Genomic DNA, 19,265 nt, shown 5'->3' with positions numbered 1-19,265 from the left:
CGACAAGCCCCCTTTCATATGGAAACAATTGACTTAAGTGTCCCATAAAATACCCAGGTAGTCATATTTAACAAATGAATGAACTGAAAGAACTCAAAGACATTGCTCAACAAAGAGTCACAATTGGGAAGTTTTTTTTTTGTGTTTATCTTCGCAGAAATTAATTTCTTTACTCATCTCTGTAGTTCACTGAGGATTTTTTTAAGTTAAAAAAACAGCAAATATCTTGGGAAAAAGGTCTGATGTCTCAGATTTAGTTCCCATAAAGTTCCACTCTGAATTCTATCAGCAGCACTGTACTCAGCCCTTAGACCTCTGCAGTCACAGTCTGTGACAATCAGAATGCAGGTGAGGCAGACCAATTTCTTCAAAATAGTTAATTGCCCAGGCAAAGAACGCCTGCAGGAGAAGGCTTTCAGGGAGGCTATTTTCTTTACCAGTTACTAAAACCGAGTTCAGGATCTGAGGCAAGAATAATGGGTTTTTGCTGTCACTAGCTTCTGATGCCCTTTATGAGAAACGATCTCTATCTACCTGAAATAAAGGAAATGAATCAAAGCAAACTTTTAGTAATCCCAAAAGGACCCGGAGTGAAATTGCCCCAGCTGTTACCTTATATAGACACCTTGACACAGTTCCCTCTTTTAGAAGTACTCAGGGGCGATCATTACTTTCCAGTCGTCTCGTACAGAGACCTACATTATAAGATGTCGGGAAAGTTAATGTACTGAGTCTAGAGACGTCTTTCTGAAATGGGAATAGCATGTCACTCTCTTCCTGTAGCCCTGCTAACTAACTCTTGTGCTGATTTGTAGGTACCTGGGGACGATGTATGGGAGATGACTGTGGACCAGGCGGCATCCAATCCCGGTCTGTGTGGTGTGCTCATGTGGAAGGCTGGACAACACTGCCTGCGAACTGCAAGCAGGCTGGGAGACCGAGTACCCAGCAGAACTGTTTCAAAGTGTGTGACTGGCACAAAGAGTTGTATGACTGGAGGCTGGGACCCTGGAATCAGTGTCAGCCTGTGATTTCCAAAAGCCTGGAGAAAACTCGAGAATGTGTGAAGGGAGAGGAAGGCATCCAGGTGAGAGAGATAACCTGTATCCAGAAGGACAAGGACATCCCCGCAGAGGACATCATCTGCGAGTACTTTGAGCCCAAGCCCCTCCTGGAACAGGCCTGCCTCATCCCTTGCCAGCAAGACTGCATCGTGTCTGAGTTCTCGGCCTGGTCCGAGTGCTCCAGGACCTGTGGCAGCGGCCTGCAGCACCGCACTAGACACGTGGTCGCACCGCCCCAGTTTGGAGGCTCCAGTTGTCCCAACCTCACTGAGTTCCAGGTGTGCCAGTCCAACCCCTGCGAGGCAGAGGAGAGCATGTATAGTTTGCAGGTGGGGCCCTGGAGTGCGTGCTCAGTGTCACACTCAAGGCAAACCAGGCAAGCCAGGCGTCGTGGCAAGAACAAAGAGCGGGAGAGGGAGAGAGGCAAAGTGGTGAAGGACCCAGAGGCCCGTGAGCTCATCAAGAAAAAGAGAAACAGAAACAGACAAAACAGACAGGAGAACAGATACTGGGACATCCAGATTGGGTATCAAACCAGGGATGTGATGTGCACGAACAAGACTGGGAAAGCCACGGATCTCAGGTAACCTTTTAATAACATCACCTGTCTCCTGTCTGCAGAAAAACGGGGCTTCAGACTCAACGTACTGACTCCGGTAGTAACCATGAGGCAGACATTCCCTAGTTCAAGGCTTTTGAGCTTGATTTCATGGTGCAATTTCTCTTTTGTCCATGCGTAGGTCCCACATTGCTTTAGGGCTTCTTACAAAATGCAGATTTTTAGGCAGGGCGTATGGGGAAGTAGTGGAGCAGTTGCCTAGCATACGTGAGGCCCAAAGTTCAGTTCCCAGTGCCACTAAGAGAAAGCAAGACAGCTTCTTTATACCATCTTTTCTCCTACAACAAAAGAAAATAGAATAACTCAGAGCTTGGAGTATTGGGATTTTGAACACAGATACTTATCAGAGTAAGTTAACAGCGTGAGGCACACCTGTAATCTCTCCAGGTTTATAGCATTTTCAGAATTACCCTATAAACAAAATATGTTCTTAACAAGCACCTGGGGAACCATAGCTAAGAATAATATTCTCCCACTTTTCATAAAACAAAGTAACTCTCTCCAGAGAAGAAAATAGGAAGCAGCGGGAAATAAAGAAAGCAGAGGGTATTTAACCAGTAGTGGCTTAGGTTTGAAAATGTAATTAATTGGCAGTAAGTCCTAGAAGGAAATTATTTGGCAGACTATCCTCTGGTACGTAATGACTACATTATGAGAAGCTACCTCATGTGTGATTCATTTGTTGTGAACACAGTGTTCGTTGAGAATGACAGGAAGGTTATGATTTCTCTAGACTGACTAAATGTTGCTCTTGGATGAGCCAGATCATTTGGGAGTGGCTATCTGGATCATTTGCATAATTGCCTTTTCTGAAATATTTATGAAGTTATGATTTGGACTCAATCTTAGAAATTACAGCGTCATCACCCAGAATTTGATATCTTATTTACTATAGAATCAGCATTGGGTTCCATTGCTATCTCCTTTATCATGAAATCTGTTCTCCTGATTAAATACATAAGATAAATTTCCCTGCTGTCTCAACACATATGCCTTTGCAGAGCAGCCGAAGTCTGTGTCTTGTTGCCCCTGGAAATCTTGTGAAAGATACAATTTCCTGTTTACTTTGGAGGTTGGAAACCTGAGTAGGATTGTGTGGCATGCCTACTGTTTCCTCAAATAGCACACTGTCTTTATTTTTTTAATTCCTCACCCTCCCTACCTTTACTTCAGCTATTCTTTTTTATTGATTTCATTACTGTGGATTTTCAGATATAGGTAAAAAGATCTTGGAAGAGGTTATAGCTTAAATAAATGAGTAAATAAAAATGAATGATTTATCTAAGCTAAAACCTTTCTCCCATAATACTATTGTTCTGGTTGCCTTTTATTTCATTTCAAGACTTTATGTTACTGGATACTGACCCTTGGGCTGTGTTTATGCTAGGCTAGCACTCTGACATTGATCTACGTGCAGTCCTAGCTGTTGTCTTGAATCTATTTGCCACTGTTCTCCTTTTTGAATTCACACAATTCCATTTGATTTCAGCTACACAGGAAGTTTCTCATTGTTCCTCTGTAGCCTCTTCCTAATTCTGTTGACTTCGCTAAGCATTTCTGTTTCCCCACCTCCTTACAGCAGCCTCCTTTCATGGATGCGTGTGTATTTGTACTTACACCATTTCGTGGATGCGTGTGTATTTGTACTTCCACACTGCATGCATTTTCAATTCACTCCCTATTTGGTCCTTTTTTCCTGATGGTCTTTATTCTGATGGTTCCCCAGGCTTCTTCCCTGTAGTAGTACAGTTATCTAAGTTGCTTGACTCCCATTAAGTAACTGAATAAGCCACTAATGAGCAACTTTGAGTTGACTCCTGCTGTCACTGGGTTAGCATGCTGTAGAGGTTTAATTTAATGTTGAGTACTCGATTAAAAGTATAATTAGGCTATTAGCTTCCATTGCATAAAGTCTAATATTCACATCAGTTGTGTGAATCGAACAAACATACTTAAAGATGTGGGGATTGTCTGATCAGTCACATACTTCCTTTTAGAAATACCATACATGAGTATCCCTGTACAGTGATAGCTGCATAAATATTAGTAGGCTATGAAATAAAATAGTGAAATGAACAATATTTCTCTTCAATATAAATTATTAGGTTATTAATAAGATTAAAATTCTAGTCATGATGTGACACAAATCAGGTCTTTTGAATACATTTTCTCCAAACTTCACACCACTTCATCAAGGAAGCCAGTACAGTAAGGTGTGAACTAGTACAGAGCCACAATCGGGGATTTAGTCACTGAATTTAAAGTCCCTCTCATTGGATCTTTATGACATAAGAGACTAAATAATGATTGAATAAGACTCACAATATTGCATTCCAGTAGCTAAAATAACTTAGCTAAATAAGCCAGCGATTCATTGGGAATTTCTCTCCAGGCCTGTAAAGTGTTTCAAAGAGTTGGTGCTGAATTGTCTAAGTTAAAGAAAACACATATATCTTGCATTCAGTGAGATCACAATCAAAAAGATGGTGGATGCAAATTACATCTCATTTTTTATGACAGTAAAAAAATCACAGTCTCAATTTTCTACTGATCCAGAAATTTTGCACAGTGTGGTAGTCCAGATGTAGCAGAGATATAAAACTTGAGGAGTCATTGTGTCTTGTCACTTTGTGAGCACTTAAAACATCAAAGAAGCCTGAATTCTCATGGGGTGAAGATTTTGTAGAAGTAATATGCTTTCCCAGTAAGAAATCACTCTGTACAACTAGAGATTAACAAAGGCAAAAGCTTTTTAATATAACATGGTCTGACTCTGGCTAATGCCCAATGTGAAGCTGGCCTCGAATGAATGTTACTGACTTTGGCTTATACATTCCACATATATTTTCTTCCTTAAATCTTTTGGGTCCAAGTCCAAAGTTATGGTTTGAACATTACACAGAAGCAAGAGGCTGCAAATCTGTCCATGTAGTTGAATGATCAATTTGTGCAGTAAACATATTGTCAGAAATATTTCTTAAGTACCCCAGAGTTGTTGTCCAGTGTCACCATGGCCAGCTGGCAGAGTTAGACTTTCTCTGATAACAGCAAAGGGGCCTTAATGGCAAACTAGGACTTAATGGTGGCTGTGACCTAGCATTGCCCACTTGAGCTATCCTTAAAGGCATGGTCTTTCATATGGGGATGGGCTTAATGGCTGGTTTTAAGTCAGGGTTGTCTTCTTTATAGGGAAGGAGCCCAATTTGAGGTCCATCTTGATGAATAAACAAGAGCAGAAACTTTTTCAGCAACCCTAAACTTCAAATGTGGCACAAATTTCTTTCTCAGCTCCAAAAAAGCCTGGATAGTACACTATCTATCATCTAGTCATATTGGAAGTCGTGCTCCTAACCAAATTCTACTTACTATCATTCAGTATTTCCAAGGCAAGTGTATTAGTGAATCCTCCATAGCATCAAGTTTCTCCTGCATCAAATGAGTAGCATTTCCTTGCTATTTATATCAGGGTCTGGGACAGGATTGCTCAAACATCCTTGAGTTATGTTTAAAAATTCTTGAAGGTAAGCCTGAACAAGGAAACTCATCATCAGTGCGTCAAGTTGTCAAAGGTTGCACAAAATAGTTTTAAGAAGAAATTAATTATCAATTCACTTACTTATAATGTTTGATCCATATCCTCTGGGAAACGTACATGCAAATGTCATTTTTGCTGGAATATTATGGGACATCTGGACATCTTCACATATTTAAGCATATTGCCTTTTGAAGTAACTAGGTGAGCATGCTAGATTCTACACAATGGTAAAAACTGAATCAGTGGGTGAGGTTGTGAGAATCACTGTACTCAGGAGGACATACGTTTCTTTCAATGCAGTAGTGACTTTTAGCCAGATTTGAACGGAAATCTTACTCAGACTAGGAATTGATGGATAGTATGTAAAGCGTTTTTCTAGAAAATCAAACACGTTAAAGAACAATATGGTCCCAAGCTGGAAGGAAAGTCAGTGTTCAAACAGAAGCTGGGACATTCAAATGATGCTAGGACAATGCTCTGTGGCAGGCAGCCATCTCCAGCCTGCAGTGAGCTCAGTCCTAATTTGAAACTTCTGTAAGAGCCACTTCAGTCTGCCAGTCTGCGTTGCTGCTTGCTGAAGTAAAGACTCCCATCTGCATATTAAGTCACAAGTTTCGGAAATGGCTAGTGTGCTGTAAGTAAAATAAGACACATTTAGTGGAAGTACTTGACAGCTTTAGAAAGTACCTTCCATTTAAATGCACTTTGTTGTGTCACATTTTCTAACAAAGGCAATTAGCTGTAATTACAAGCCCATTGGAAACATTGCCAAAATAGTGGGAAATTCGGCCCAAGAGATTCCTGAGGGAATAAGAATGAATTTGGGTTTAAAAAGGATTTTTGGTGTTTAAATCAAAGAAGTAGATTTATCCAGTCCTGGGAAAATTCCATAAAACAAAACTTATGTACAAATAAAAAAGTAAATACATAAAAACCAGAACAATACAATAACATGTAGAAATACTGACAAAGTATCTCTCATTTCTGTTACTGAGTTCATTCTTATGTGCCTAGAAAATAAGCCACTGTTAGGATTTTCCTGTGGGTCCCCAGCAGCTCGCACAGGTCCCAGTGTCTGGTCCCGAGCAGCAGGTCCCTGATGGGGAGACCTGCCAGACCCGGGCAGGGCCCAGCCATGGGGCGCTGGGCTGGTCCCCGCGATGGTGAGTCCCTGGAAGGTGCAGGTTCCCAGCAGCAAGCAGCTAGGCAGGCGAGAGGGTGGGAGGCACATAGTACACAATAGAATTGGATATTTATTACTTAAGAGAGGGGGGAGAAGAAGAGGACAGAGAGAGAGAAAGGGGGTGAGAGGAGAAGTGGGGAGAGAGGCAGAAGCCAAGGTTCCTCTCTGAGAAGAAGACAGAAAAGAGAGCAAACTCAGGCCAGAAGCTGAAGATCAGCCTGCCTCAGTGGATGGGGGAGGAAGTGGGTGTGGCTTGTACGAACAATTATAACAGCCACAGCATGTCAAATGACGGGGGTAGTGGTTCTTATAGGGCTTTCTGGTTATTTTTTTCATAGTCAGGAATTTTGTAACACAACCTCTCTTATCTTTAATTGTTAATCAGAAAGTTACATTGCTGTTCAACAAAATTAATGTCTTCATGTCTTATTTTACCTTAAAATGCCAGTTGTTAACTGATCCAGTATTTGTCTCTAGTACTGCTTTCTACAGCAATAATAATAATAATAAAAAGCTTGAATATAAACTGTACATGGTGCTGGAAGTCTTTAATCTCATTACTCAGGAAGCAGATTGGCTGATGTCTGTGAGTTTGAGGTGAGGCCAGGCTGATGTACACAGAGAGAGTTCAAGATAGGCAAGGCTACGTTTGGAAACCCTGTCTCAAAACAGAAAAGAAAAAAAGTCAATTAATTAATTGATTAATTAATTGGTACATAACTATAAAGTTGTAGGCTTGAAAGTAATCAGAAAACTGGCCAAAACAAGTAGAAAAATTAAAGTAACAGATGACAGGGAAAATTGAGTACAAAGCTGGTGAAATAGATCAGAATGCAAAGGAGTTTCTGGGAAAGCTTGGCCACCTGAGTTTGATCCCCCAACCCTACATAAAGATAGTTGGAAAAAGAACTGACTTATCTCAATGGTTTATCCTCTGACTTCCATATGAAGGCTATGACATTCACATCCTGCTGTCCTTCCTCAACCCCTACCCATGTGTTCTCCTGTGTGTGTACACACACAAACACATACAATAATAGCAAGAAATTTTCTGGAAAGAAATGCTATATAAAAATAGATAAATTGTGACCTCAATTTAGTGCTATTCAATGTAGTTTTGAGTAAGTCATGTAAATTTTCTGCAATGCAATAGTGTTTCTATAAAATTGTATGTGGGTAGGGAGATGAGGGGGAAAACAGTTTGTAAAAGAGTTCCAAATTATGTGATACCAGCAAACTTTAAAAAAAAAGTATCACAGCCATGCATTGGTGGAATATGCCTTTAATCCCAACAATTGGGAGGCAGAGGCAGGCAGATCTCTGTGAGTTCAAGGTCAGCCTTGTCTACAAAGAGAGTGCCAGGACAGACACCAAAGCTACACAGAGAAACTCTATCTTGAAAATCAAAAACAAAATGTTGAGAGGAGCTGCGGGCTGTATTCCTGCTGCCGGGCTCCTGGCCGCCAGCTAGCTTATGCCCTGAAATAATTACACGGAAACTGTATTCTTTTAAACACTGCCTTGGCCCATTAGTTCCAGCCTCTTATTGGCTAGCTCTTACATATTGATCTAACCCATTTCTAATAATCTGTGTAGCCCACGAGGTGACTTACCAGGGAAGATCTTAACCTGCATCTGTCTGGAGTGGGAGAATCATGGTGACTCCTGACTCAGCTTCTTTCTCCCAGCATTCTGTTCTGTTTACTCTGCCTACCTAATTTTCTGTCCTATCAGGGCCAAGCAGTTTTCTTTATTACTTAACCAATGAAACAACAGATAGAAAGATGACCCTCCTCCATCAACAAAAACAAAAGAATGTCAAAAATTGTGGACATAAAATCTTATATACTTTCCTTAGAAGAAAGTACATTCACTTCCAGCATGTCCTCCAGATCAGTTCATCCTGAAGCAGGGTGAATTTCTAAGCCATGAATCTGGAGCCCCAGCAGGGCAGCCTGTGTGTGCCTATGAGGGCTTCACTCGCTTGATATACTGTGTGGCTACTGCGGCCCTTCCCTGCACTAAGACTTGGAGAACTGATGAAATTGCAAATTTAATTCTACCCTTACCAAAAAGAAGGGAGAAAATTACCTGCTATTTAAGGCAGCATTGACTCCTTTTAGGTTATTCAGAATCCATTTATAAAATTACAATTTCCTGTGCACGCATAACAGGCTTTCAGATTTACAATTTTCCTTTAGTATCCAGTGTTGACATGCCTGTCAGATGGCCCTCCTCACATCTTACAAGCTTGCCTCTGCTTCCTCTTGATTATGCTAAGAGTCAGTGTGACTATTTCTGCTTCTTAAAGAGTTGATAGCTAACAAGAAGGCCTCGAACCTCTCAGAAGGAAGAGCTGTCAGGTAGGTGTATTAAGCCATTCTCTGGCATTCTCCAGCCAGCTTCTGTGTCCCAGGAGGGTCTGTGAGCAGAATATTCATGAGGCTTCCTAGTTCTCTTCTCTCTAGGACTCTACCAAAGGAAGGGCAATAGTATTACAGAAGGGGGGGGAGGGAGCCCTTAGAATCAGTCATGGTGAATTTCTCTGAAAAAAAGGCAGCTCTCTCCTCAGCTCTAGGTCTGCCCCAGGTTCTGAGAAAACCCTTCCCCTTGATCCATTTGTCATTTTAAAGCACAATTTTTGCAGTGCCCACCTCAAATGTGCTTCATCATTACTAGGAGAGTTATCTCTTTTGTAAATAATAGTTTTACCTCTTTTCTGCTGCCCTGACTAAGTGACAGCTACATGAGAGAACAATGTTGGAACCTCAAGTTGAACATTGGAACACATACTTAAAGCAAAGCTTCATTTTCAGGAACTTATTGTTTCATTATAACAGTTGCTCCTAAAGGACCAAGAAGATATTGAGGTGTCAAAGGAGAGCTCATACAGGCAAAGAACAACCAAGGCAGTGATCTCTTTCTGGGCAGAATTTGATGGGTTCCAGAAAGATACTATTAGATGTTATTATTAATCCTGAATAAGTTGCTCAGAGTTGAGGGGGTGATGAGTGAAGAATATGGGAACAGGAAAACAACAGCGCTGAAATCTGGAGGCCAATGGCAGTTCAGTGTGCAGGGTTGTCACGATCATGTGCTCCTCACGTGTCAGACTAAGCTGTAGGGGGAGGAAGAGTGAGCATCTGTTGTAACTTAGAGAGCTTGTGAAATCCACCTTAAATATTTGGACCTTATATCTCCTGGCTCAAACATCTCTACAGTTATTAAGCATGTCCCAATGTGTGTGTGTGTGTGTGTGTGTGTGTGTGTGTGTTATTTACTGATACATTATAAACAGGGACATATTAAAACATGCTGTGTGTATAAAAATAAGAACAATTAAATTTAAGGTAAAGAAATAAGAAAATAATTAGCTTAATAATCATCATAGATTTATACTACATTTAACTTTTACTGAGTATATGTGTGTGTGTGTGTGTGTGTGTATATATGCACTTTTATGTGAAGGCAAGCACACACATGGGAGCATGCATGTGGAAACCAGAAGATGAACCTAAGATGTCCTTCCTCAGGTACTGCCACTTTGGTGATGACATAGGGTGTCTCATAGGTAGGAGCTAAACTGGCTGGCAACAAGCACCAAGTATCCATCTGCCTCTTCCTCCACAACACCACAATTGCAAATGTAGAACATATGCCCAGTGTTTTTCACATAGGTTCTAAGGCTAAACTCAGGCCCCACTGGTTGCATAGCATGAATTTAAGGTAATTTAGTGTAAATTTTATCTCCCCAATACCTTACTGGGGTTGTAAGGTAAACTATATTAGTAAATTTTAATTTATTAGGTGTATATGTGCATATGTATGTGTGAGGTTTTTTTTGTGTGTGTGTGTACACTTCTTGAGGAAGCTTACTCTCAGTCTCAACAAATATGGACATGTTTCAAAACATGAATTGAATCCATTAAAAATTAATCAAATAATTTAATTCTCCCTCATGAGGAACAACTTCTTTGGATCTGATCAGATAGCTTTTTTGCACCTTTTTATAAGGTTGGTGCACAGCCATAGTGTTAATCTCTTTTGTCTTTGTTTGTCTGTCCCCAGAGTGTAATAGTAGAAAAGAAATAAAGCATATACTTGTCTACAATCAGTTAGAAGGAAACATGCCCATTCATGTTCTTTCTACCAAGAGTGTTTACATTCATTTCAAAATACTAGAGCACCAAATAGTGAGAACAAATGCTAAGAAACATAACTTCTCCACTGAACTAGTGCTGGGATCTAAGATATCCACTGTGGTCAAATTATAAGGAAGGACATCTCCTGTTCAATATTTAAGGCACCACTTTATACCATTTATTAACTACAATCTATTTTTTTCTTAAAATTTGTGTTTGAATTTATGGATAACCCCACCTTCCTCTTTTCATCCAAATTTGTGTCTGTTTTCTTCTGTTCTATTCCTCAACTTGATTTTCCTTAAGAAAATAACTAGAAAACAAATGAGTAGGTGGCCCATCCTTCATATATAAGGACATAAATGAACATGTCTACTTATATGTGTAAATGGCTATAATCCATACAGGGCTAGGTAAACTGTTGTTTAACAGAAAGAATCAAAATTAACCAGTACAGTTTCTACTCACCTAAAATAATGCTTACCCATGTATTCAGTTCCCAGAAAACACTAAAATTTAAAGGAGTTTTTTTTTTGATTTTAGAGCTTGAAACATTTAGAAAATTACAAGGTGTCAACTGAGAGCTATGGTAATGGTAATTATTTGAGCTTATGAAACATGAAAGAAGGTTGCCAAAAGGAACATTGGATTCAATTAAGAGAATATAGGCTTATGTTTATTTCATGAGACACTATCCCAAATATATATATATATATCACAGTGCCTGGTAAACACCAATTAATTGCTATCACATTGTTAAAATTATATTTTCCAATTAAAATTAGGAAATGTACATTTTTAACATTGTAAGTACACATTGGTGCTCTCTTGGCAATTGTTTATTTAGCTTAAAGCTTCACAAATAATCATCCTTGTTTGTATTCCCTTTTACTTCTGTTTTTACATCTTTAATTAATTAATTAATTTTTATGTATATGATGTTTGTATGTTAGGAACATACATGGGATGGCATGCATGTGAAGGTCAGAGGGCTTTGGGAGTCAGCTCTCTTCTTCCATTAAGAATTCATAGGATACAATTTGTTTGCGAGCATTCATGGGAAGTATTTTTACCCATTGGCCCATCTCACCCACCCTGTTTTCAAATCTTGAATCAATTAGGGCAGGGTAGTTTGTCACCAGTGTCACTTAGCTGTTGTTAATAAAGAAGGAATAAAAATTCCTATAATGAATGTCTATCTTTTAACTTCTAGCAATTCCAACTATCAAAGTGAACATCAGGTGAGCTTCCCAGTTCAAAGGTAAAACTATATCACAGTCAAAATGTCTTCACCTCCTTCAAACTTCTCTAGGTCACTTTCTTTAAATCACTTTAGAGAGGTATGATTGACATGTAAAATCCATACATATATAATATATATTTATTTGCTCATAACTGTGTTTTTCTGATTACACTAAAATTATAATGAAACTTTAAAATCTGTACCACCTAGTGCTGCCGTGGCCATTGGAATATAACAATATTTCTTTGCTTGTGTGTTGCCATCATGCTGGGGTGAGCACATTGTGCTGACAGTCAAATAAAGGCATAACACATGCAATAATAAATAATAGGTATGAAGTAGGCTATACTGTCTAAGTGCTTGTACATACATTTTCTAATGTCTGCAGGTGAACTAAACAATTAATGATGCCTCTCTCGGAAGAAGTTCATATCCCTAAGCAACTAAAAGGATGTAATCATGGTAACATTTTTGAGAAGTACTTGCTGGGTTCAGAATGATTTTAGATAAAGCAGGCTGAGTTTAATGATAAGAATATATTTGTAAAATCATCAAGGCTATAAAATTATATATTTTGCCTCACGATGTTTTGTCCAACCCTTTCTATTATTACATAGGTTTTATTAATATTTTGTGTGTCAAGAATATCTAAAATCTATTCTTTTACAAATGATAAGTATGAAACACAGCATGGACTGTTCTTGTGAAAGGGAGGCCTCTGTGCTGGGACAGTTGAGCAAAAAGAAACTGTGAGCTGTAGGGGGATATTTGAAGTATTTGTTATTCAAGTTACCGGAAGAGATTTGGAATTTGAACTAACCTTAAATCAGATCAGAGATATTCCTGCATAATCTTCTCCCAATACACAAACTTAGTGTAGTTCATTCCACTCTCCTCACATTTCTTGGTGAATTTATAAAAACCTCACAGTTCTGTTTGACTCCTTGCTTGAGATATTGTGAGAGCAAGTTTCCTATGGGAACCGGCACTCCCTCCAGCAGAATGGACTTTGATTGGGGTAGTGACCTTGGAGCTCCTTGGCAGCAGAAGTGATCTCGCCCATTGTTTTCACATATTTGCTGGAATTTGGCGAGCTCCGCATCACTAGTAATGGCTTTTCCTCTGACAAATAAATCAATAAGGTTTTTAAATGGGAGGAAACACTTCAAAAGGAAAAAATAATTCCCATAGGATAAGGAATTAAATAAATCTTTGTAAAGCTCTATTTGTATAATCTAATTAAGAATACACTAGCTTGCAGAGTTTACTGACAAGTTGCTTTACAGTTTCATGTGTTGGGTTTTTTATTTACTTGGCTTTTGAAATTGTTATTCATTCATTGATTACATGATTTTAGGTTTCTTTTCATACTTGTATTACACAGTGTTCTTTATTTTTCTAATTATATAATTTCATTATGTGAGAGATTGTGTTTGAGAGACACTTTGTCTTATGTTGATTACAAATATGTGTGCACAGACACTAGATTTTAAAAGGATGTAATCATGGTAACGTTTCTGAGAAATACTCGCTGGGTTCAGAATGATTTTAGATAAACAAAATTACTGTACTCTGTTTAGTACAAGCAGCCTCTGGACTGTAAAGTCTCGGGAATGCCCACCCAGCCATGTGTAGTGTAGTGTTCTGAAATAAGCAAAGCAAGTTTGTGATGATGATAGTCCATCAAGACTACAAGGAGCCGAGATATTAGCTGGAACACTAATTATTCTCCTTCACCTTATAAACAAACATTTGAAAAAGACACAAGTAGATGAAAGCGAAACCACATCCATAGAGGTATAAACATGCACAGACTCCCTCTGGGGAGTAGATGTGAACTAAGTCAGACACTGAAATAAGTACATATATCCATACACAAATAGTAGATATGAGTTTGTTAGAAACTGTTTTCAGCTGTTTGACATGTGACTGCATTTGGATAGTGCACTGGTACAAGTTGAAACTCACAAAGTTTTTCAATTTGTATTAAACTCTGACTTCTCTGCCATGTTCTAATTCTTCATGGCATTATATAGTAAAACTGTGTAGGAAGTAAATGAACCAAAACACACTCCAAAGTTTCAATTCTGTATAATGCCTTGTCCCTGCACTTGAATTTTTAATTTTATCAGCATAATAGAAAATAATATGTAAAATAGTTGAATGATTAGAATCTAAGTTGATGAAGGTATTTTGTATTGTCAATGTCTTACACATGGTAAAAAAGAAAAAGCATTTAATGAACAGATAAATCTAACATAAAAACAATTAGGGATCTAGGAGAAGGACTCCTAAATTAGCTACAGTCATTTGAAAGGCTGATACCTTGGTTGTGGGTCTCTGCATCTGGTTCCACCAGAGACTGGATGAAGGTTCTATGATGACAGTTACGGTAGTCACCACTCTGATTACCAGGAAGGCCAGTTCGGGTACCCGCTCCACCATTGCTAGGAGTGTTAGCCGAGGTCATCCTTGTGGATTCTTGGGAATTGGCTCAGCACCAGGTTTCTCCCTAACCCACAGTTGCTCTCTTTATCAAGATCTCTCATCCATTGCTCTTCCACATGGCCCCTTTCCCCTCTCAACCATCCTGTTCCCCCATGGTCTCATCTCCCCTCCATCCCCTCTCCTTTCCTGCTCTCCCTCACTGTAAATCCATCTCATCTAATTCCCCTTCTCAGGGAGATCCATGTATTCCTCTTAGGGTCTTCCTTGTTAGCTAACTTCTCTTGCTAGCTGTGGATTGTAGTCTGGTTGCCCTTTGCTTTACATCTAAGATCCAATTATAAGTGAGTACATACCGTGTTTGTCTTTCTGAGTCTAGGTTACCTCACTCAGGGTGGTTTTTCTAGTTCCATTCATTTACCTGCAAATTTCATGATGTCATTGTTTCTTATAGCTGTAGTACATTGTGTAAATGTACTACATTTTCTTTATTCATTCTTTGGTTGAGTAGCATCTAGGTTGTTTTCAGGTTCTGGTTATTATGAATAATGCTGTTATTAACATTGCTGAGCAAGTGTTCTTGTGGTATGATTGAGTATCCTTTGGGTATATGCCTATTAGTGGTTATTCTGAGTCTTGATATCAATTGATTCCCAATTTTCTGAGAAACTGCCATAATGATTTCTAAAGTGGTTGTACCAGTTTGCACTCCCACCAACAGAGGAGTGTTCCCGCGACTCAACATTCTCTCCAAAGTAAACTGTCCTCAGTATTTTTTATCTTAACCATTCTGACAGGTGTAAGATGGTATCTCAGAGTTGTTTTAATTTCATTTCCCTGATGACGAAGGAGTTGAGAAATTCCTTAAATGCCTTTTGGCCATTTGACATTCTTCTTCTGAGAATTCTTTGTTTAGCTCTGTACCCCACTTCTAACTGGATAAATTTGTATTTTGATGTCTACTTTCTTGAGTTCTTTATATATTTTGGAGATCAGTCCTCTGTTCTCTGTGGGAATAGTGACTGTCTTTTCAGATTGTGTAAGTTGTCATTTTGTTTCATTTACTGTGTTTTTTGCATTACAGAAGATTTTCAGTTTCAGAAGTCTCATTTATTGATTGCTAGTCTCAGTGTCTGTGCCACTGGTGTTATATTTAGAAAGTGGTATCTGGTGCCAATGCATTCCAGGCTACTTCTGACTTTCCCCTTCTATAAGGTTCAATGTAACTAGATTTATCTTGAGGTCCTTGATACATTTGGACTTGAGTGTTGTTCACGGTGACAGATATGGATCTATTTGCCCTCTTCTACATGTTGACATCCAGTTATATCAGCACCATTTGTTAAAGATGCGTTCCTTCTTCCATTGTATCATATCAGCTTCTTTTTCAAAAATCGGGTGTTAATAGGTATGTGGATTAATGTCAATGTCTTCAATTCTATTCAATTGGTCCACGTATCTGTTTTTATGCCAATGACAAGTTGTTTTTATTACTATAGCTCTATAGTAGAGTTGAAGTCAGGGGTAACTGACAGAACCAGATGTAGACATCTACAACCAAGCACCAGGATGAGCTTCAGGAATCCAATCGAAGAGAGGGAGAAGGTAATATATTAGCAAGGGAGGACAAGATCGTGATGGAGAAATCTGCAGAGACAGCTGAACCAAGCTCATGAAAACTCGGTAACTATAGACTTACAGCTGTGGAGCCTCCATAGGACTGAACTTGACCCTCCATGTGTGGGAGACAGTGGTGAAGCTTGGACTATCTGAGAGGGCCCTGGCAGTAGCTCCACAATCTATCTCTGGTGCATGAGCTAGTTTGTTGGAGCCCATTCCCCATGGTGGGATGAAATGCTCAGCCTTAATGCAGGGAGGAGGGGCTTGGTATTGCCCCAACTTAATGCACCAAACTTTATTGACTCCCCGTGGAAGCACTTACCCATTGGGAGGAGTGGAAAGGAAGTTAGCTGAAGGTGAGGCAAGAAGGGCAGGAGGAGAGGTGGGGAATTGTGGTTGGAATGTAAAATAAAATTCAATAAATAAAAAGTAAAGAAAGGAAGGGAAGGGAAGGGAAGGGCAGGGCAGGGAAGGGAAGGGCAGGGCAGGGCAGGGCAGGGAAGGGCAGGGAAGGGAAGGGAAGGGAAGGGAAGGGAAGGGAAGGGAAGGGAAGGGAAGGGAAGGGAAGGGAAGGGAAGGGAAGGGAAAGGAGGAAGACTAGCTGATACCATTTGATTGGTTCTTGGGAAGAGCACTCCCTACCCTAGTCATGTAAAATAACATTCCAAGTCAACCCACAGTTTAAAATAATTTTGGCACTGTTGTGAGCAATTTTTTGACAGAGACAGGGAAGTTACTAGTTATACTGCATTGAACTGGTGACAGAAAAGCAGCAAACAACCTTGGCAGGAAGTCTAACAGCACTGACAATCAAACATTTTGGATTCTCCTCCAGTAATCTAGGGAGAAAAATCATGTCCATGGGCAGGAATGGCATGGCATGGAAAGCTTCATTGGTGCAAGGTTCCAGCACTGGAAATAGACAATGGAGGAAGAACTCATTATGAAATACAGCAGTAACAATTTCAATGTAACGGTTTGGTTTTACCTTCCGATTGCTGCCTATCAGCAACCTCCGATCCCCAAGATTCTGGTAAATAAAAGAAAATTGTAGAATAGTCAGGATTCCTTGCCAATAACTGAAACATTAAGGAGAAGTTTCTGGACTTTTCTGGCACTCTATTATTTCGTGTCTCAAATTATACACACAATTCAAAGTGTCTATTTTTATCTGGACTGCATATCCTCAGTAGAGCAAAGCTTGAGACACTGTGAATGACTACAAGTATCTGAGGCCTGAGAATCAAGTATCCTAAAACTTGAGTTTTGGCTGTACCTGTCTATGACTTCATGATAACCACCAAGATTTCCTTCAACACGTATACATGGCCAAGTATGCTGGCTTAGAACCTTTGATTCTCTAGTTATGTGTGCTAGCCAGATCCTTCATGTCCAGATTTTCTCATGTTGGTTTTGAAAAGTTACTTTGTTTTTCTTTTCTAATTCCTGTCCTGTACATTTGTTCATCCTTAGTGAAATGCGAGGAAAATATTTGCCATCAGCATGTAACATAGAAATAAGGATTTATGATCATATTTCATGTGCATGCAATTCTCAAAAATAAAATAAATTTTAAAAGGAAATAGACTAGGAATATAATACAAAACAAGGTTTGTTTCTGTTTTGAGACAGGATCTTGTATCTCAGTTTAGGATGGCTTTAAACTAATAACCTTCCTACCCCAGCCTTCTAAGCACTGGATCCCATGTGAGTACCTCCACACCCAGCTCCAAAAGGCCTTTCAACAAGAAATGCACTCTATGACGATAATTATATTCAAATCAAAATAAGTCTTTATATTATTTCATTTAAATGTTATAGAAAGTGAGAATTTTGCATCACTTAATTTAATTCTAAAATCAAATGTAACTTTAATGATTTTCTTACACAAACAAGAGGACTGAAACATTCACTTTCAGTTTTTGACATCCAAATTTAATATCCAGCTTAAACTTGCTTATAGATACATATCCACATATTTATATAGATAACTCACATATGTATATATACACATATATTTCATACATACACATGCTTGGAAAAGGATAGAAAAGAATTGACTGTTACACTGAGGAATATCATATCTTTCCCCTTTAAGGTTATATACATCATATACGCTTGTGTATTCAATGACAGATAATAAGCATCTAATATTACCTAATCTTTTCCTTGAAAAAGTCTTTGAATGACGTTGATTTTAATGGTCTTCTTCCCTATGGTTTATATATTCTGAATCTATCAATATTTTACATTTAAATATGTATATATAACAATGTGTGAGAGAACAGGCACAAAATTATGAATTCCATTTTCTTTGGCTCTCCCATGAAAGGAAAAGATAAACTTCCATGCACCATACACTCTGTCATTTTAGAAACTATCTCTATAAAGTCAGAATTATACCAGGCTTTTATTTTGTTCATGGTAGTTGGTTGGCTACTTAAAATAACAAAATACTTATGTAATCTAGTCCTGACACTAATACACATCTCCTCACAATACTAATAGTAAGTAATACTGAGTAAACACATTGAGATATTTAGGGATGTTAAAAAGAGAAATTAGGACAAGAGACTCCCTGGTGGTACTTTTTTAGGTAAACTTTTTTTTTTTTTTTGCTAAGTCGGAGAGGTCTAGTGCCCTTTCTCAAAAGTATTTGGAAAATAAGATATTGGACACTAGAGGAATGGTCTTGTGCCACTTGCATAATAGAATCAGACAGCCTAGATTCAAGGAAGAATTCTGCCTCTCCCTTCTTCACTCCAAAATGGAACAGTATTCCCATAGTTGCACATGTAACAGGATTATTATAAGAATACACAAGGTTATGCATGTAAAAGCTGGGAAAGAGAAAATGGCTTTGAAAAACAATTAATAATAAAAGATAGCTTTAAAAATAATTAGATACTAAGAATCAAAGATAGTGCTGAATAAAAATAGGCAAGTAGATAACATAATAACTGTTAACTACTTAGGCTTTCTAAATAGAGTAATATGCATGGCCAAGAATCAGCATATACATATATGTGTGATTCCACAAATTAAAAAGCTTGCTTAGATCTATCTTTAATATATTAGAATAGAATAAATTATCAGCAAAATAGATTCATATCATGTAACAATATGTTTTTATTTTGCCCAAGTCAGAAAATTTCTGATTCTATTTATACTAGCCAAGAGAGCCATTTTAAATTTAAGAAATATCAAATATATCACTTAAGAGGTATTATCTTTAACTTTAATTTTGGAGCAGAAAATAAAATTATTTTGTGCAAAAGTCATTCTCTCATGCCAAGGATATGTAAAGATCATGTTTGTGGTATTGGTGGTGTCCAAGAAATTCAATGTTTATCTGTGATTGCCAAGATCACGGAGCATTTTGACCTTAAAGTAAGATATTGAACTTAGTGCTGT

The 19,265-nt window shown here is 38.6% G+C and overlaps 1 protein-coding gene across 1 annotated transcript in view; it reads left to right on the top strand.

Moving 5' to 3' along the window:
• Thsd7a (thrombospondin type 1 domain containing 7A) overlaps positions 1-19,265 on the top strand; it is a 365,115-nt gene that overhangs the window by 169,888 nt on the left and 175,962 nt on the right. The window contains exon 2 of the mRNA XM_075953378.1: positions 816-1,647. Within this exon, the coding sequence (XP_075809493.1) occupies positions 816-1,647 (832 nt within the window). The remainder of the gene's footprint in view (positions 1-815; positions 1,648-19,265) is intronic.

This window comes from Microtus pennsylvanicus, chromosome 19, assembly GCF_037038515.1.
Source record: "Microtus pennsylvanicus isolate mMicPen1 chromosome 19, mMicPen1.hap1, whole genome shotgun sequence".
In the NCBI taxonomy this organism is placed as follows: domain Eukaryota; kingdom Metazoa; phylum Chordata; class Mammalia; order Rodentia; family Cricetidae; genus Microtus; species Microtus pennsylvanicus.
This window is presented reverse-complemented; position numbering and strand designations above follow the sequence as displayed.